The sequence below is a fragment of the Neoarius graeffei genome, chromosome 3 (genome assembly GCF_027579695.1).
Source record: "Neoarius graeffei isolate fNeoGra1 chromosome 3, fNeoGra1.pri, whole genome shotgun sequence".
Lineage (NCBI taxonomy): Eukaryota > Metazoa > Chordata > Actinopteri > Siluriformes > Ariidae > Neoarius > Neoarius graeffei.
Window position 1 is genome coordinate 102,887,809 of NC_083571.1, and position 18,607 is coordinate 102,906,415.

Sequence of the window (18,607 nt, forward strand, 5' to 3'; positions counted from 1 at the left end):
TTCACCTAGCTGTAATGCATTCTTTTAGAAAACATGCATCCATTATCCGTAACTGCTTATCCTGCATGGGGTCACGGGCAAGCTGGAGCCTATCCCAGCTGACTATGGGCGAGAGGCGGGGTACACCCTGGACAAGTCACCAGATCATCACAGGGCTGAAACATACATGAAGAGACAAACAACCATTCACACTCAAATTCAACCCTACAATCAAATTAGAGCCACCAATTAGCCGAACCTGCATGTCTTTGGACTGTGGGGGAAACCAGAGCACCCGGAGGAAACCCACACAGAGGAGAACATGTCTGTGAAGAAACTCAGTCGTCCAGGGACATAGTAATCTGTGGTTGGTTGAAGAGAGCAACTGGACTTGCTTGACGATTCTTGAAAATGTTTCGCCTCTCATCCTAAAGGCATCCTCAGTTCTGTCTGACTACTAGGGAGTATCCAGTATTTATCCTCTCATGGATCATCATAGAATCCGAATCAGAATGCTGATGGCTGCATTGAAGATGGCTGATAAAAGATGTCATAGACACCCACCTCTGTTCAATGAAGGTCGTTCCAGGTTGACAAAAATGAACGATCCTCTCTGGTTAAGATGTCTGCCTGTTTTCTGATTCGGATTCTATGATGATCCATGAGAGGATAAATACTGGATACTCCCTAGTAGTCAGACAGAACTCAGGATGCCTTTAGGATGAGAGGCAAAACGTTTTCAAGAATCGTCAAGCAAGTCCAGTTGCTCTCTTCAACCAACCACAGAGGAGAACATGCAAACTCCACACAGAAAAGCCACTGTCGGTCACTGGATTTGAACCCAGAACTTTATTATTATTGAAGAGCAGGGAGACTTGGGACCGGAACAAAAAATGCCATATTTGTAAGCCTAAACAAATATATGCTTAAAAATCTAAATTGCTAAAGAAATAAGATAAACTTGCATTAAGCTCATTCCTTTAGCCCTTCAGGAAGTTTGTAGTAGTTGTACTACAACAATTCTATCATGGAACTGTACATGTTTGCATTTCAACAGGTTTCTTTTATTCTTTCTGTTTCTGTGCTGATGGAATATAGTCAGTATATAAAATCAATGCACTTTACTTACAAGCAACCTCTCTGCATTTCAAAACACATTTAACACATTTTTTGTGCATATCATCTATTTTTATTGATACAAAAACAGACTTTCAAACAAGCATTGTTTTTCTTGGCATTGTACAGTATATATCTACTGTGGGCCTCTGAATCTCCCAAAGAACAGGATGCTTTTCGTGGGGTTGTGTCTGATGAAGAATAGGAAGGGGTGGTCTGCCATGAAGTTCTTCTCTGGTGTCCAGCATAATGTTCTTATCATTACAACTGTGGCCGCTGCTGCCTCTGTGCCTTCCTCATTAACCTCCACAAAAGCTTTGTGGGCCACCGACGACACAAAAAGTCCTCCTTGGCTGCTCATGCCTGTAAGATCTGCAACATTGGCCTGAAACAAAGAGCTCATGCCCATCTTATTCAGTGTATCCGTCAAAGAGTACTGCTCTTCCAGCTTGAATTTTGGCAGATGGACGTTGATGTCATTCCACCTGGTCATCTTTTCTGGATTTGTCCACTCAAGCAGTTTGTCCACTGTTATTTCAGTCTCCAGCTGTGAAGCAAGAAACACACAGACACTGTCAGGTGTTAGACTATGGTGGAACAGTTTTGGTAGAGGAATCATTTACTGCCATAAAAATCATAGTATTGTCATACAAGACAAAAGAGCTCATGTGAAAGCATCAATGAGACAAAAACATAAAATGAAACAACATAATGATTGAATAGGTCAGACAGCAATTTTAGCAGGTAGATAGATCCTGACTGCCAGCAGCCAACATACAATCCAGTGAGTGTTTATAGGATTGTGCATGCTAACAGACCCCTTGCATATGATGTCACACATCACGTGATAGTTTAACCTGGGGGTCAAACAGACACCGTCTTTCATGTAAGCAAGGCTTAATCTGTTCATTTTTGCACTGTTTTTGGCTGTGCAAATCAAGAAATAGATCAAATGTATTACCGTCTCCCTGCTATCAAGAAAAATGTTAAAGAGAAGCAAATTTGGGATCCCTGAGGGAAAGGAAGGTTTGACACCAAGAGATTTTATTGCTAAACTCCTTCAAGACCTTCTCTCCCTCAACGAGAAGCCCCTCATTGATGGAGCACATCGGATCCTCCGCAAGCGACCTGAATCTAATGAGCCACCTAGGCCATTCATTTTGAGGCTACACTATCATGTGCTCGAGGACATCCTACGTAAGGCTACAGCGGTGAGGCAGCTCCACGTATTCAATGAGGGCACACATATTCAAATTTTCCCGGACTATCCCCCACTGTGGCAAAACGGACAGCACTGTTCAATCCCACCAGGGAAATACTACGGAAGATACATGGCATCAAATATGGCATACTCTACCCTGCAAGGCTACTGATAACCCATGATGACACCCAGATCTCCTTCACCGACCCCAGCAAAGCTGAGAAGTATGCTGCACATCTTTCTGCATCAGAAGCGACTACATCAAGGCAGGAGGAGATGTAAACCGCCCTTGAGGTTGGAAAGTAAGACACAGCACTCGGTACACCTGGCTACTAGCTTGCCGGCCTTAGTGACTATGCTAACACAGTAACATGATGCGATATTGGCAAAGACAACTTATTTGTAAGGCTGTTTATGTTAATGACTGGTTAACAAGCTGCCAGGTTAAACGTTATGGGAGAGGTAAATCCTGGTGAATATCTTATTTTGAGCCAAATTCTAATTCTGTCTTGTTCATTTCTTAGTTAAAATTAGTTTTGTGCCCAGTTGAATGTTACACCTGGTGAACTCTGTTTCTTGTTCATGCCACTCATTTGATATACCTTGTTTACTGAGTTAATGACCTTATGAGGCATTATCTGGTTCTTCTTGACTCAAAAATCCACTTCTACTATTATAATACCAAACTAAACACTAAGAAAAGGGGTGGCGTGGTGTATGTAATAAAAATAATACATGGGTAGGAATGTATATTTGTATGTCCACCTTTTGCCACTCCATCAAGAATTAATGGCTCTACCCTTAAATTGGGAACAAACTTGTCTTTATGTTTTTATTTAATGTTTTTTGTTTCTTTCTTCTTCCACTTTTCACTTATTCAGCTTTTGGAGTCACCAGGCTATTTAATTTAGTTGCACTTTTACAACAGCCCATCTGAAGGTGAAGAGAAGTAATGTATGTTTACAGTTTAGTTTTAAGTACTTCCTTAAGAAAGCTTGTGCCATACTTAGTTAGAATTGGCCAGAGTAGTTCTGTTCTTTTTTTTTTTTTGGTTATGGGGAACAGGTTGACCTTGCATAGAAGGTAGGTTTTCTGGATCGTGGAAGATGGACAGGGAGACCATTTACTCAAACTTAACTTTCTGATAGTTGTGCTGTTGGGAATTTTCTGTTGGTTATGATTAGCTGATGCACAGTAATGTAAATAACTCCACTGGAGGGAGTAAGGTTCTCATTTTCAAATTGGAATGTACATGGAGTGAATAACCCTGTTAAAAGAGGAAAAGTTCTGACTCACCTAAATTCTCTGGCTTCGGACATAATGTTTCTGCAGGAAATGCATTTAAAAAAACAACTCACATGATGGGTTGAAAGCTAAATGGATAGGAGAGGTGTATCATTCAAATTTTACATTTAAAGCAAGAGGTACAGCCATTCTATTAAGAAAAGGCCTGCCCTTTTTGCAGAAAAAAACAATTGCAGATAAAGAAAGCCACTACATTATTGTAACTGGGGAGATTCATAACACCTTCACTTTTGTTAATGTATATGCCCCTAACATGGGCAGTCCCATATTTTTTCAAAAGAGATATCCTTTGATACCAGACATTTCACAGACACAGTTGATAATAGGGGACGGGGACTTCAACACTGTCTTGGACACATATCTTGATAGGTCCTCTATAAAGAAGCTCCCAAGAAATACCCCATCTGAATTTCTAAACACGTTCATTAAAAATACAAACATTTTTGGACATATGGAGAATTATGAACCCCTCATGTAGGGAATACTCCCCCCCCCCATCAGTCCATAATTCTTAAAGCAGGATAGATTATTATTTAGTGGATACCAGGCTCATTCCCTTTACAGTACATATAAAATATCACAGCATTGTGATATCAGACCACAGTCCTCTAACCTTTTCTTTTTGTTTAGACCATATAGATAAACCACCTACTTTTTGGAGAATGAATCCACAATTACTAACCGAAAATAAATTTTGTGAATACTTAAGAGCTCAGATATATTTATACTTTGAAACAAACAATATCCCGGAGACCTCCCCATCTATCGTTTGGGAGGCATTCAAAGACTATGTAAGAGGTAGTGCAAGTTTGTTTGAAGCCTCGAGGAGGAAAGAAAATGGGTCAAAATTAAAAGAATTAGAGGATCAGATCAAATCACTTGATTGAGGCCTGACTGACGACCTCGAGTTTGTGGATTATGCTCGCAAGACCGCGGTCATTGACTTGGAGCTTAGCCACCTGAAGATGGACATTGTTGCATTGCAAGAGATGAGGCTGCTGGAATCTGCTGGAATCCTTGAGAGAGAAGAACTTCACCTTATTCTGGCAAGGGAAAGCAATAGAAGAGACAAAAACACGGAGTTGGCTTTGCCATCCGCAACACCTTGTTGAATTCCATCATACCACCTACTGAAGGATCAGAGAGGATCCTCTTTCTACAGCTCCACACCTCAGCTGGACCTGCACACCTCATTAGTGCATATGCACCAACACTTATCTCTAGTGGCAAAATAAAGGATGGGTTTTATGACGACCTCAGCACTGTGGTTGAAAGAATCCCCAGAAACGAGGCCCTGTTTATCCTTGGTGACTTCAACACCGGAGTTGGCGCGGACCATGATTCCTGGCCATCTTGCCTGGGCCATTTTTGAGTCGGTAAGGCAAATGAAAACGGCTAGTGCCTGTTGGAATTCTGCTGTCACCAAAGCCTCTGTATAAAAAAAACACCTTCTTCAACACCAAGCCACAACACTGGGTCTCCTGGTGTCACCCCTGCTCCAAACACTGGCATCAGCTCGACTTGATTATCACCAGACCTAGCAGCTTCTCAAACATCAGAGTGACTCACAGATACCAGAGTGCAGAGTGTGACACAGATCACTCGCTTGTAGGAAGCATGGTCAAGCTCTGGGCAAAGAAGATTTACCAGTCCAAGGAACCCGGAAGACCCCATATTGACACAGGGAAGACTCGCATCCAGGAAAGAGTAGAGGAATTCAATCAAGCCCTACTTAACAGCCGAGAAAACCCACGCTTGGGCAACACACCACAGAAATGGGCTCACTTTCGAGACTCCATCTACCAAGTAGCCATGTCAGTTTTTGGAAAAAAGACAGCCAGAACTGCTGATGGGTCTGAAGCCTCCTCAGAAATCCTTATGCCCCTTATTGAAGAGAAGAGGGAAACCCTGATCATCTACAAAAGCAACCCAATCCAGAAGAATATGGAAAGTTTGAGATCTGCCCGAAGCAGAATGCAGTCAACAGCCAGGCAATGCGGTAATCGATATTGGCTCAACCTATGCAAGAGGATCCAAGATGCTGCGGACACGGGCAACATCAGAGAAATGTACAATGGGATCAAGACTGCTATCGGACCAATGCAAAAGAAGCGCGCCCCACTTCTTTTGCGTTGGTCCGAGAGCAATCTCGGTCCTGTGCATCGCTGGGTTGAGCACTACTCTGAACTCTACTCCATAGAAAACTCCATCTCAGCTGAAGCCATGAATGCCATAGAAAGCCTTCCTGTCCTGGACAACTTGGATAGAGAACCAGATCTTGATGAACTGAACGAAGCATTGAAGGCCATTTCGTCTGGAAAAACTCCCAGAGAAGACAACATCCTTGCAGAGATCTTGAAGTGCCTCAGCAACACTGCTCGCCTAGAGCCCCTGGAGATACTGCGCCTCTGCTGGAATGAAGGTCAGGTACCTCTGGACATGAGAGACTGCAACATTGTGACTCTCTACAAAAACAAAAGTGACCGTAGCAATTGCAACAACTATCGTGGGATTTCTCTGCTCAGCATTGTTGGCAAGCTCTTCGCTAGAGTGGTACTGAGAAGACTCCGAGTGATCGCAGAGAGGGTGTACCCTGAGTCGCAGTGCAGAGAGCAACAAAAACTGCTCTTTATCGCCTTCATCGATCTTACCAAGGGCTTCGACCTTGTCAGCCGGGATGGTCTTTTCCAGATCCTGGAGAAGATTGGATGCCCACCCAAACTCCACAGCATCATCAAGTCATTTCACACCAACACAAAAGGCACAGTTGTCTTTGATGGCTCAACCTCAGAACCCTTCACCATCTGTAGCAGCGTGAAACAGGGGTGCATGCTGGCTCCAACTCTCTTCAGCATATTTTTCTCATTGCTTCTCAAGCATGCTTTTGGCTCTTCAACTGATGGCGTGTACTTAAGAACACGGTCAGATGGGAACTTGTTTACCCTTTCCCATCCGAAGACCTAGAGTCAAGCAGAGGTGCCTCCGAGACTTTCTCTTTGCCGACGATGCTGCCATAACCACTCACTCAGCCCTCAAACTCCAGAGGATGATGAACTTCTTCAGCGAAGCCTGTGAGCAATATGGACTCACCATTACCACCAAGAAAACACAAGTCATGGGACAAGGTGCAGATGCAACACTGAATATCAGCATTGGAGACTATGCACTTGAAGTAGTCCATGAGTTCACTTCCCTGGGGTCAATGATAGCTGACAACCTATCCCTGGAGAATGAACTGAACCATCGAATTGGCAAAGCAGCTACCACCATGTCTCGCCTGAATAAGAGAGCCTGGACAAACAGAAAGCTGATGAAGAAGACCAAGGTGCAGATCTACAGGGCATGCGTGGTGAGTACTCTCCTATACGCAAGTGAGACGTGGACCCTAAAAGCAGCCCAAGAAAAGCGACTAAACACCTTCCACATGCGCTGCCTTCGAAGGATCCTCAAGATCACCTGGAGGGACAAAGTCAGCAACCAAGCGGTTCTTGAGAGGGCAGGAATCTCCAGCATGTACTGCCTCTAGAAGCAGCGAAGGATGAGATGGCTTGGTCATCTGGTTTGCATGGACGATGGGCGCATCCCAAAGGACCTCCTCTATGGAGAACTGATTAGCAGCAAACACCCAACAGGCAGACCAAAGCTGCATTACAAGGACATCTGCAAGCGTGATCTCAAAGCCCTCAGGTTTAACCTCTAGTCATGGGAGACCCTTGCCCTCGACAGAACTGCTTTGGAAGCACCACGTCAGACAAGGCCTTCGAGAGCATGAAGAAACCCTGGCACATCAGTCTGCTGAAAGTAGACAGAGGAGAAGGATACAGCAGCAGCAGCAGCCCAGAAGGAGCAGTCTAACAACAACCATGTCTGCCCAACCTGTGGGCGAGACTGTACCTCGAGAATCGGCCTCTACAGTCACAGCCGACATTGTACCACCCAAAGCACGATACCATAGTCGACATGACTGATGGATGCCAACAATTTTGTTTGAAGCCTTGAGGAAGAAAGAAAACAGGTCAAAATTAAAAGAATTAGAGGATCAGATCAAATCACTTGATAAACAAAATGCCCAATCCCCCTCCATAGACGAATGGCAACATTAAAATACAACTACAACAAAATTACATCTGCAAAAATAAAAAAAGCATTCCTTTATGTCAGACAAAAGTACTTTGAATTTGGTGAAAAGCCCCACAAATTATTAGCCAGGCAGCTTAGGAAAATTGAAAATGATAGAACAATTCATATGATGAAAGCTAGCAATAATACAATACTCACAAATTATAAAAGATATAAACAAAAGATTTCTTGAATTCTAGACTGATCTATACACCTCAAAAACCTCTCCAGAACTGGCAACGATTAATACATTCCTGGACAAATGTGACCTTCCTAGACTAAACAAAGAAGATTGTGATACTTTAAATTCGGAACTTACAATTGCAGAAGTGCAGAGCACTATTGCCTCACTAAAGAATAATAAAAGACCTGGTCCAGATGGTCTGCCGGGGGAATTGTACAAAGCGTTTAGCAAAATTATATCTCCTTACTAAAAACATTTGGATATGCTCAGACCAATGGTTGCTTACCCACTACCGGTACTTTTACTGAGGCTGTGATTACAGTAATTTATAATTTTAAAAAAAGAAAAGAAAGGGAAGGATCTTCAGGAAGTAAGTTTTTACCGTCCTATCTCATGACGCAATGTCGAAGCAAAATTGTTTGCTAAGGTGCTGGCCAATAGGTTAAGTCCATTATGAGGCAAATTAATACACATAGATCAGACAGGTTTTATCCCTAATTGAAACTCCTTTTTCAATCTCTGGCACATCTTTAATATTATATATACCAAAAAAGAATCATCTACAGATTTGGCCATACTTGGGCTGGATACAGAGAATCCTGTTTGATCAAATTGAGTGGAAGTATCTATTTGAAGTTCTTAATAGGTATAATCTTAGCAATTACAACACATCCATGATTAAACTAATTTACAGAAGTCCATCAGCGCAAATTTTGACAAATCATTTAATATCACCTTCGTTTAATTTGCATAGAGGGACAAGACAGGGGTGTCCCCTATCCCCCTTGATCTTTGCTCTTACTATTGATCCTTTAGCCCAAAGTATTAGATTAGATCCTCAGATACATGGATACACTACTCCAGAGTCCAATAATAAAATATCAATGTATGCAGATCATATTCTCCTGTATGTAACATAGCCTGAAGTCATATTCCAACACTTTTAGATAAAATTAATCTATTTGGGACATTATCAGGATCTCGAATTAATTGGTCTAAAAAGTGTCCTAATACCAATCCACATGAGTGCTCTGACACTTCTGGATAACTTCCCTTTTAAAATTTCCCTAGTAAAAAAAAAAAATTATTTGGGGATTGAAGTAACATATGGCCCTTTTCCACTACCCTTTTTCAGCTCACTTCAGCTCGCTTCAGCTCACTTCAGCCCGACACGGCTCGCGTTTCGACTACCAAAAACCAGCACGACTCAGCTCGTTTCAGCCCTGCTTAGCCCCTAAAACTCGCACGGTTTTGGAGTGGGGCTGAAGCGAGCCAAGCCGTGCCGAGTGAGGCTGGGGGCGTGAGCAGACACTCCCCTGTGCACTGATTGGTGAGGAGGAGTGTCCTCACATGCCCACACATGCCCCGCGAGCGCGCTGGGATCTGTAAACACCGCAAACCCGGAAGAAGAATAATTACGAATTACGAGAATTTCTGAAGCCTTATGCGCCTCGCCTCATCTATACGCTCTTGCCAGTATCTGTCCGCGTTGTCGGTGACAACAAGCCACAGCACCAAGACCAGCAACACTAACGACTCCATGTCCTCCATGTTTATTGTTTACTATTCGGGTCGTGAGACTACCGCTTAAAAGATCACTGAATCAGTGACATACAGAGCATCGTGGACGAGTTCGCGGAGCGCAAGGCTCGTCGTATGCCCTTCAAATAATGCGCGCAGTAGGCTATTGATGTTTTATTATGAGCCATGTACAGTATGTCGCCTAATGTTTTTTTGTTTCTGAGTTACATGTTCGTTTGAAGGACTTAATGTACAAAATAACATAGTTGCACCCCGTAGTGTTGAAATTGGTAAACACAGTGCATTCAGTGAGGTTTGCACCGCCCTCCTTTTATTTCTGACTCTTCCTGTCACCGTTGCAACCTCTGAGCGCTCATTCGTATGCCCTTCAAATAATGTGCGCAGTATAGGCTATTGATGTTTTATTATGAGCCATGTACAGTATCCTAATGTTTTTTGTTTCTGAATTACATGTTCGTTTGAAGGACTTGATGTACTAAATAACATAGTTGCACCCGGTAGTGTTGAAATTGGTTGTGGACATTTTGTAGCCTAAAATGATGTTATGATAAGCTTTAATAAAGGGCCCGGTCATTTGCCCCGCCCCCGGCCCGGCTCTGACTTGTTCCGCCACTGTCACTGATGTCACTGTTTGCGCTGCTTAACAACATCACGTGACGTCCACCCACTTTCGCTAACTCCACCCAATGTGTCCACCCACTTCCAGCCAGCACGGTTCAGCGCGGTTGTAGTCGAAATGCAACTCCAACAGCCCCGCTCAGCTCGACTCAGCTCGACTCAGCACGGCACGGCTCAGCCGCGTTTGTAGTGGAAAAGCGGCATAAGAACTACTCCTCTCTTTTTCAGGCTGACTGTTCTCCCGTGTCAGGACTCTTTGGGAAAAAGAAGGTATATTCCAACATGTAGCTAATGCTAGGCCACAAATCTGCACCATCACTCCAATCATTTTGAGGAATTTTGTCTGGCTCAGAATCACTAATAAACTCTAATTTCCATATATGTCTATCCTTCGCTTCTTTCGGACTAAGATTATGTAATCCAGTAGTAGAGCTTTTTTAGCTGTAGTTTTCTTCAGACAACAGCAACAGACATCGAACATCTTCGCTTGGCTACAGTATGAAAACAAAGTTCGCTCATCCCCCAGGTCTAGGGTAGCAATGGTTGCTAACTTAAATGTGACATCAGTGCAAGGGGTCTATCCATCCATTTTGGTATATCACTACAGTAACGTGGCCGCTTTGACGGCTTCAGCCATCAAAGTAGAGCTTTTTTCCTCGGGAACATTACAGCAGTGGTTTCACGTTGTCTTCTACTGGATTATTATAGAGGTTTTCTCCACTCAACCATTCACACTCACATTCACACCCACAGACAATTTAGAGACACCAGTTAACCTAACCTGCATGTCTTTGGACTGTGGGGGAAACTGGAGGAAACCCATGCAGACACAGGGAGAACATGCAGACTTCACACAGAATGGCCCCCGGTGGCCACTGGGCTCGAACCCAGAACCATCTTGCTGTGAGGTGATAGTGCTAACCACTACACAACCATGCCACCTTAAGGGGTCTATAGGCAGTTTGAATTTCAATTAGATGTAAAATTGTTTTTTTTTTAAATAGATTTTGTTTATCTGCAGATCATTATTAATTAGAAGGAAAAAAAGACAAAATCTTGAGGATGTTTGTGCGGACCGTCTGAAGGGAGTCTGAGCCATCCTGAGACTCCTCAGGCAAAAGCACCACCATGCTGAGTTCTTCCTCTACATAGGGTAAATCCAGAACCTGCAGCTTGTACTCATCAATGTACTTGAAGAGGAATTTCTTCTTCTTGTACATCATTTGCACTGGTTTTGTCTCATTCTAACAAACATACATACACAAACAGTCATGAGCAACATTTAACTATACAGAGAAACTGGATTATGAAGACTGAAGTATTATAAAGCAAACGTGAATTATGTGACTTCCACCTTATTTATCTTAAAGGGCATCTCTTTAGTGTCTTCAGTATTAAACACATCTTTCCATTTTCCTTTGAAATAAATAGCGTTCACCAAGGCAAGTCGAGTCATTGCTGTGACCATCCCTGGCTGCAGAATGTCTTTGATTTTACCTAAAATCGAAGACAACATTGAAGACCTGAACATGGTCTTAAACACAGCTGTTGCATGATGTGCATTATGGTGTAGATTTTGAGAGAATATTTATGTCTCTAAATGGATTTGGCTCTTACCCTCAGTCTTCTCTTCCACCCAGTGGTTGATGAGCTTCCGTGACTCTTCTGATGATCCAATGAAGTCTACTGCCTGCATATCAGCTTGATACAACTTCTGAGTAGAGTCCAAAAATTCCTGCAACAAAAAGTACAACATACTCAGGACACATTTCCCCCGTACAAACACCTGAGTAAAATCTGTCTCGTTTCAGATTTGCTCCAGATATCACAATACAAAAAATTGTATTTTAGTTTAGGTGTTGACCTTGATAGTCTTGGGTATGACTTTAAATTGCAACCGGTGGTGAGTCTCAGGTTCAGGACATCTTGAGTATTGGAGAAATTGGAGTTACCCCTTAATCACCATTGCTCCCAGATCCGCTCTGACCTGGACCTGCCTGGGTTCCAGCTATGGGTTAAACAGTACATCACCAATAAGGCGCTGGCAGCAGGGCACTTTTTGGTGCAGTGTGGCAGATGAACCCAACAGGGTCAATGGCACACCACCAGATGGCATGCAGAAGGGCCACTCAAATGGCTAATGGATGGCATCACTTGGCAAGTCAGTTGTAACTGCAGGGCAACTCCCATGCCCATCAGGTCTGTGGCACTTCTGTGCACCACTTGGCATCAGGTCTGAAGATCCAGAGAGACAACACGATGGGGACACGTCATCGTTTGTCTTACCTTACTGTGCAAGGCGCTTCATTAGGAAATTGCAGCCCATCTGCATTTCTATGCCTCCTAATTATGTGCTAGCAATGGACAGCCGCTGCCCTTGTATAATCTGAGGAGGTAGATGGGATCAGATACTATTCAGTAGCCCCTGCAAAAAGGCCAGCACTGTGTGTGTGAGTGAACAAGGCCCCCATACTATGGGCTCTAGAACTCATTTCCTGGACTTCTGTGACAGTCATTAAGTTGCCCACCAGCCCAGGGGCAAATCCCACAGGGCAAGGCAGTCTGGCCAGGGGTGCATTTACATATGGCCCCGAAAGCAGAGTTCAGGAGTTGAAATTCAGAATTTGGTGTCGCAAACGAAGCTACACATACTGTATTTTCACCAACTTCAGATGTGGATAGTTGCTTGCAACGCCAGTCAAATGGCACTACCGTAGGTGTTTTCTGGATTTGCAAAGTGAGGAAAAAACAAAACAAAACTACTCTCAGAACCTCTAGTAGTAGCTAGAGGTATGGCTTTGAAAACTGCTTAAATAGTTTTGGGTTGCTGAACAATGTAGCACTGCATTTTTATTTTTTGTCACCTCACAGTATGTTAAGAATTGGTGTTATCAATCGGTGAACCTCTAGAACCTATTTTATCCTTTACTGACAGATCAGTGATCCAAACCATATTTTTGTAACAAAACCAAACCAAAATAAACAAACAGTTTTGGAAATCTTACAGACAAGAAATGGAAAGTCTTCTCTCCATAAAGCCTGTTGGCCAGTCGGAGGATGTAGGAGGCTTTGGGGCTGTTAATTGCAGAGCTGAGGGTCTTGAAGTGGGTGTGAACATTAGGGATTGAACTGAAGGACAAAACCTGCAATGAGCAACAGAATCAGGAAATCTCCAGAAACAGGACAGAGTTCCATTATGTGTATGTGTGAAAATTTCTTAACAGTCCTTAAATACACCTCAGGCATTAATCTAAAAAAAAACAAAGTGAAGAAAATACAATGCTATGATAATCAAAGGTGCTTAAAGATTACATTTGACATGTTTAACATCCCTCAAGAAAATTTAATATTAAATGAAAAACAGACTGAGTAACAACACGTGGTTTATTGCATGTCTGAACAGGTGTGGTTTCATTTCACTGTGATACTCCCTGGAAACGGGGACGCAAATTTGCTTGAGTATAAAGTTCATTGTCAAGCTATAAACTTTATGGGGGTTTGCACATACACAAAGTTTTATCTCGGGCTGTATATTCTATAATTCATTAGCTCTTATCACAATATTGAGTATATAGTAACTGTGGTGTTACAGAAATCTTAAAAACACTTTATTATACTGACCAATCTCAGATAGGCTGGCTAGGGATTTAATGGGGGTTTGAAGTATCACATCATTCATATGATCCAACAAACAAACATCATTTTGTGATTTGACCAAGAATAACAAGCTTTCACCATCACATAAAATTTTCAGCATTGTGACTTAATACAAGGTATTTAGAAACCACATTATGTCACAATATCGTTACAATTTGGACGTTTTGTTCACACGTTCCAGTCCTGGTTTTATGTTGCCTATGTTTTTAAGATAAGCTCTCATACCTTAGCCATTTCCTCAGCAGTAGCTCCTCGGGCTCCTAAGTAGACCATACTGAGTGCAGCACTGATACTCAGTGGGGAAAAGAACAAGTTTCCATCCGGGTTATTGCTGCTTATGGCCCGATACAGGTCCAGGGCAAAGGCGCTATTAGCGTGGCTCAAATTCTCCATCTTTGATGTCTGGATGAATCTAATGCATAACACACACAATTATGTGAATTGTGCAATGTGGTGCACAACACCAAAATCCGTGCATGTTATGGCTGAAAACTCACGAAACATTATTATTATTATTATTATTATCCATCCATCCATTATCCGTAACTGTTTATCCTGTGCAGGGTCGCGGGGAAGCTGGAGCCTATCCCAGCTGACTATGGGCAAGAGGTGGGGTACACCCTGGGCAAGTTGTCAAATCATCACAGGGCTGACACATCGAGACAAACAATCATTCACACTCAATTTAGAGCCACCAATTAGCCAAACCTGCATGTCTCTGGACTGTGGGGGAAACCGGAGCACCTGGAGGAAACCCACGCAGACAGAGGGAGAACATGCAAACTCCACACAGAAAGGCCACCGGGCTCGAACCCAGAACCTTCTTGCTGTGAGGTGACAGTGCTAACCACTGCACCACCGTGCTTTTATTATTATGATGATGATGATGAGAGAGCAGGGAGACTTGGGACAGGTTTTCACCTTTTGTAGATTGTGTGAAATTCTTTGCAGGTTGTGTCACATTCATATTGCATTAGAGAGGATTTACTATACCCAATGACCACAACATTAGTTTCTCAGCTTGCCACATGTACTGACCTACTGGCTTTGTTTTCTGTCTTTTTTTTTTTTGGGGGGGGGGGGAATTGAGGGGAGATATGGAGCAAAAATAACTTACCTCTGCCGACATGTTTGATTTTTATTTATTTTCAAAACTTGTAATATATGAACTGTATAAACACACACTGCTGGTGCAGCGATAGACAAATGTCAGTTTACACAAAACCTGATGAGACAAAACAATTCCATTCTCAAGACGGAATGAAATAAGCTCAAGCCTCATGCAGGGACACGCCCACATTTTTAACAAGCATTTTTAAACAACTCTCCCCATCTGGCAATTTAGAACAAAAAAAATCCTTAAATGTTTTTCCTCCAGAATTTAGGTTTAATAAATAATATGGCAACTCTATGCTACATATTTTAATTCCTAATAAATCCTGAATTCACAGCATACATTATACCACAGAATAGAGGTGGACTGAAGTAGAAAATGCAAGTTTTGGTTGACAAAAATATTGAACTGCACAAATCTTACTGCAGTGTCCAGCGGCTCTAAAGGAAGTCAGTTACTGGAAGGGGCAACATCTAACTTCTGATGTAATCTCAAACCTGACTGGTTGAAATTAATTGATGGGAATATAAACTGTCCCAAGTCTCACCACTTATAAAACAGTTTTTGGATATTAAATGTATTTACAGAAAGCACACACTAAGTCATGGCTTATGTAAGCTGAATGCAGAACAATGGAAGTTTACACGATGCAAATCCTGTCACATGCAACTCCTAGAAATGTCGGATCTGCTCTAATCAAATGCAACCTAGAAATCTGGAGAGATCTGAATTTTGTAGTACTCACATATGGAAACTCGGGATGAATAGTCAGAATGCAGCAGACACACAAGCAGCTGTTGTAATGCAGTACACCCGAAAGCCATACAGTGATACGGAAGTGGAAGAGAGGAGGCTCCAGATGCTATAAGGGAGGAGCAATAGTGGAGGGGAAAAGCAGGAAAGAAGAAAAATGAATTGCTGAAGTGGAGCATGTTTATGTTCCTCACACAAAGAAAACAGTCATAGGGAAATGCTTTTCATAGCTTACACAATAGGTTATTATCAAATTTAAACTTGGAGCAGAGAAAGAAATAAGACTAGGCCATGGGTTTTTTTCCTATTTTGTTCTCCTCAATGGGGCGGCACAGTGGTGTAGTGGTTAGCACTGTCGCCTCACAACAAGAAGGTCCTGGGTTCGAGCCCAGCAGCCGATGAGGGCCTTTCTGTGTGGAGTTTGCATGTTCTCCCTGTGTCTGTGTGGGTTTCCTCCGGGTGCTCCGGTTTCCCCCACAGTCCAAAGACATGCAGGTTAGGTTAACTGGTGACTCTAAATTGACCGTAGGTGTGAATGTGAGTGTGAATGGTTGTTTGTCTCTGTGTCAGCCCTGTGATGACCTGGCGACTTGTCCAGGGTGTACCCCGCCTTTCTCCCGTAGTCAGCTGGGATAGGCTCCAGCTTGCCTGCGACCCTGTAGAACAGGATAAGTGGCTACAGTGGATGGATGGATGGATGGATGGATGTTCTCCTCAACAACAACAACAACAAAAACAAGTTTAAACACAGTGCCTTTCACCAACCCAAGCATGCTTTACAGAGTAATAGCACGAAAGAAAGAGAAACAAATCAACCAAAAGAAAATATAACAGATAGGAGACACAGTAAAGGAAAGCAAAATGACAATTTACATGAGTATAAAGATAACAAATTAGCTCAAATCATGGAAAACACAGAACAATCAGTGATCAGGAGAGGAGCAATAGCAGAGAGAGAAGAGATGGATTTGGGAAGAGATGTACTATAACAAAGACACTGAAGGAGAGAATTCCCCAGCTTGGGGGCTGCGACCCTTCGGACCACAATGGAAATAAGTGTTATACACTTTCTTGTGTTATCCGTGTATCTTAATGTACACTATATTTATGTATTTTGTTCATTATTTTATTAAATTAAATCAATCAACCACCCTAAATGCCCTGGAACCCATGGTGGATAGTTTAAAAGTAGACAGCCTATTGAGTTCATAAAACCGGTGAAATTTGGTCATTGTGTTATATGTTTATTTCTGTAATATCTTGAAAAAAAAGACAGGCCATTCTGTGGCTGGGAAGTTATTTAATTTGAAGGGATTCCCGAGCAAATAACATACATGAAAATCCCTCACCTTTCGGCGAAATTCACCATTTTGAAACCAAAATGGGTGACCTCCGTGAATCGTGTAGATCCGATGAGAAAAAAAAATGGGAGGGGGGGTGTTTGATATTGACCCAAAGGGCAAGGAGGTCGCTTCGCACCCATAGACAGTTCGTGCCGGTTTGCGCCTCCTCCTCCTGCTTTGATATTGACGCCATAGCGACGAGTACATCTCGCTGCGAAGGGCAAGCGGCATCATTTCGCGCCTCTTCTCCTGCTGGCCAGAGCGTGCACACATCAGTCAGAGTGCAGACCAGACCGCTGGAAGCTGGATTGAGTCATCGGACTGAATTTCCTACTTTTTTCAAACTTTCCTGATCGCTATCAAAACAAACAAAACTTCCGGCTTGATTACGTCAGCATTCGAAAGAGGGCGCGTGCGTCTTTTAACAATCCCTGTGTCCGAAATTGCTCGCTACTCACTATAGAGGGATTTCACTGACGTCACCCGAAACCGGAAGTGAACAGACCCTGCGCCATATTGGAAGACCAACAAACTCGTGATTAGGGGGAAATAACGGCAGTGGTATGTGAACCCACGAGAATAAAGTGGAGTGGCAAACGACTTAAACAAACAAATCTGAGCTGTTTTATTCATGATTTATTGGCCCAACAGTAGACTTGAAAGAAACCTGTGTGAGACTTGGCAAAAAACTGTGGATATAATGGATAAGTCTGTGCATGATCTGTGGACACTGAGGTAAGCAAACGCAAGAAATTCAGATTTAAAACATGCTAAATTGGCCCCAAGTTGATAACTGTATGAGGAGCAAGCCTCCCAGACTTCTACAATTTAATAATAATAATAATAATAATAATAAAAATTTAGGATGGTTTGGGGCTTGCTCTCCCTCCTATTATATAAATAAAGCATAGTTGTTGTGTAGGCATATATCATAAATACATATGTATAATTTGGATAAATTAACCTAAATTATGGATACCTTAATAGTAACAAAAAGTATTAATTTTTCAACTGAAAAGATATATTATTAAAAGATATCAACAAGATTACCTTGGCCATAACTATGTGTAGGTTATTCTTAACAACAGCTGTAATATCACGAACCAAGCCGCTAACAACATAATTGTAAGCCTGTAGCCCTTTGTAGGCCTTCAAGTCATCAGCAGTGTAGGCACTGGGTGTAAACAACAAATAGTTTACAATGTCTGGGTAGCAAACAGATGGCAGAATTGGTGTCAGGTCCTCCTTATGTTTCCATTCTCCCTTGCCCCGAGTCTTATCATATGGGTCAGACCCATCAATCACAGCCAGTTTCTCCACATACCGTGCCCTTTCTGCAGCTGGTAATGTACTCACATAACCAGAATTAACAGCCATCGTGTCACTTCACTCTTGCTCGTAGTTTGTTTTATATTGTATGTATGTATGTATGTATGTATGTATGTACTTGAGGTCTTCCAATATGGCGCCCAAACAAAATCTCGCGGTACGGTGACGTCACGCGGTAGCCCTCTATATAGGGCACTGTATAGTGGAGACGCCATTTTGTAGTGCTGTCCGTGCTGAAAGAAATCAAATTAAAAGTCTCAAATTTGATTTAATAAAGGACAGCAGCAAAGAAGAAAGTATTCAGCCTTGATTTAAAAAGAACTGAAAGCTGCAGGTACTTCCATATC

General features: G+C 42.5%; 1 protein-coding gene across 1 annotated transcript; it reads right to left on the minus strand.

The window, feature by feature from the left end:
• Nucleotides 1-809: 809 nt before the first annotated feature.
• LOC132883790 (leukocyte elastase inhibitor-like) lies at nucleotides 810-15,679 on the minus strand. Its single transcript, XM_060917803.1, has 7 exons — nucleotides 15,581-15,679; nucleotides 13,947-14,133; nucleotides 13,070-13,207; nucleotides 11,682-11,799; nucleotides 11,419-11,561; nucleotides 11,141-11,308; nucleotides 810-1,642 (listed from the first exon to the last, which is right to left on the minus strand). Exons 2-7 carry the CDS (start codon nucleotides 14,112-14,114, stop codon nucleotides 1,232-1,234), a joined length of 1,146 nt encoding a protein of 381 aa, XP_060773786.1. The 5' UTR covers nucleotides 14,115-14,133; nucleotides 15,581-15,679; the 3' UTR covers nucleotides 810-1,231.
• Nucleotides 15,680-18,607: the final 2,928 nt, after the last annotated feature.

Excerpts from the sequence above, each read along its gene's own strand:
- LOC132883790 (XM_060917803.1), bottom strand. The coding sequence starts at position 14,114 with ATGGAGAATTTGAGCCACGCTAATAGCGCCTTTGCCCTGGACCTGTAT. Across the intron at positions 11,562-11,681 it reads GGTGGAAGAGAAGACTGAGG|GTAAAATCAAAGACATTCTG; the intron begins GTAAGAGCCAAA and ends CTTCGATTTTAG. Across the intron at positions 1,643-11,140 it reads GCTCAGACTCCCTTCAGACG|CTGGAGACTGAAATAACAGT; the intron begins GTCCGCACAAAC and ends CTTGCTTCACAG.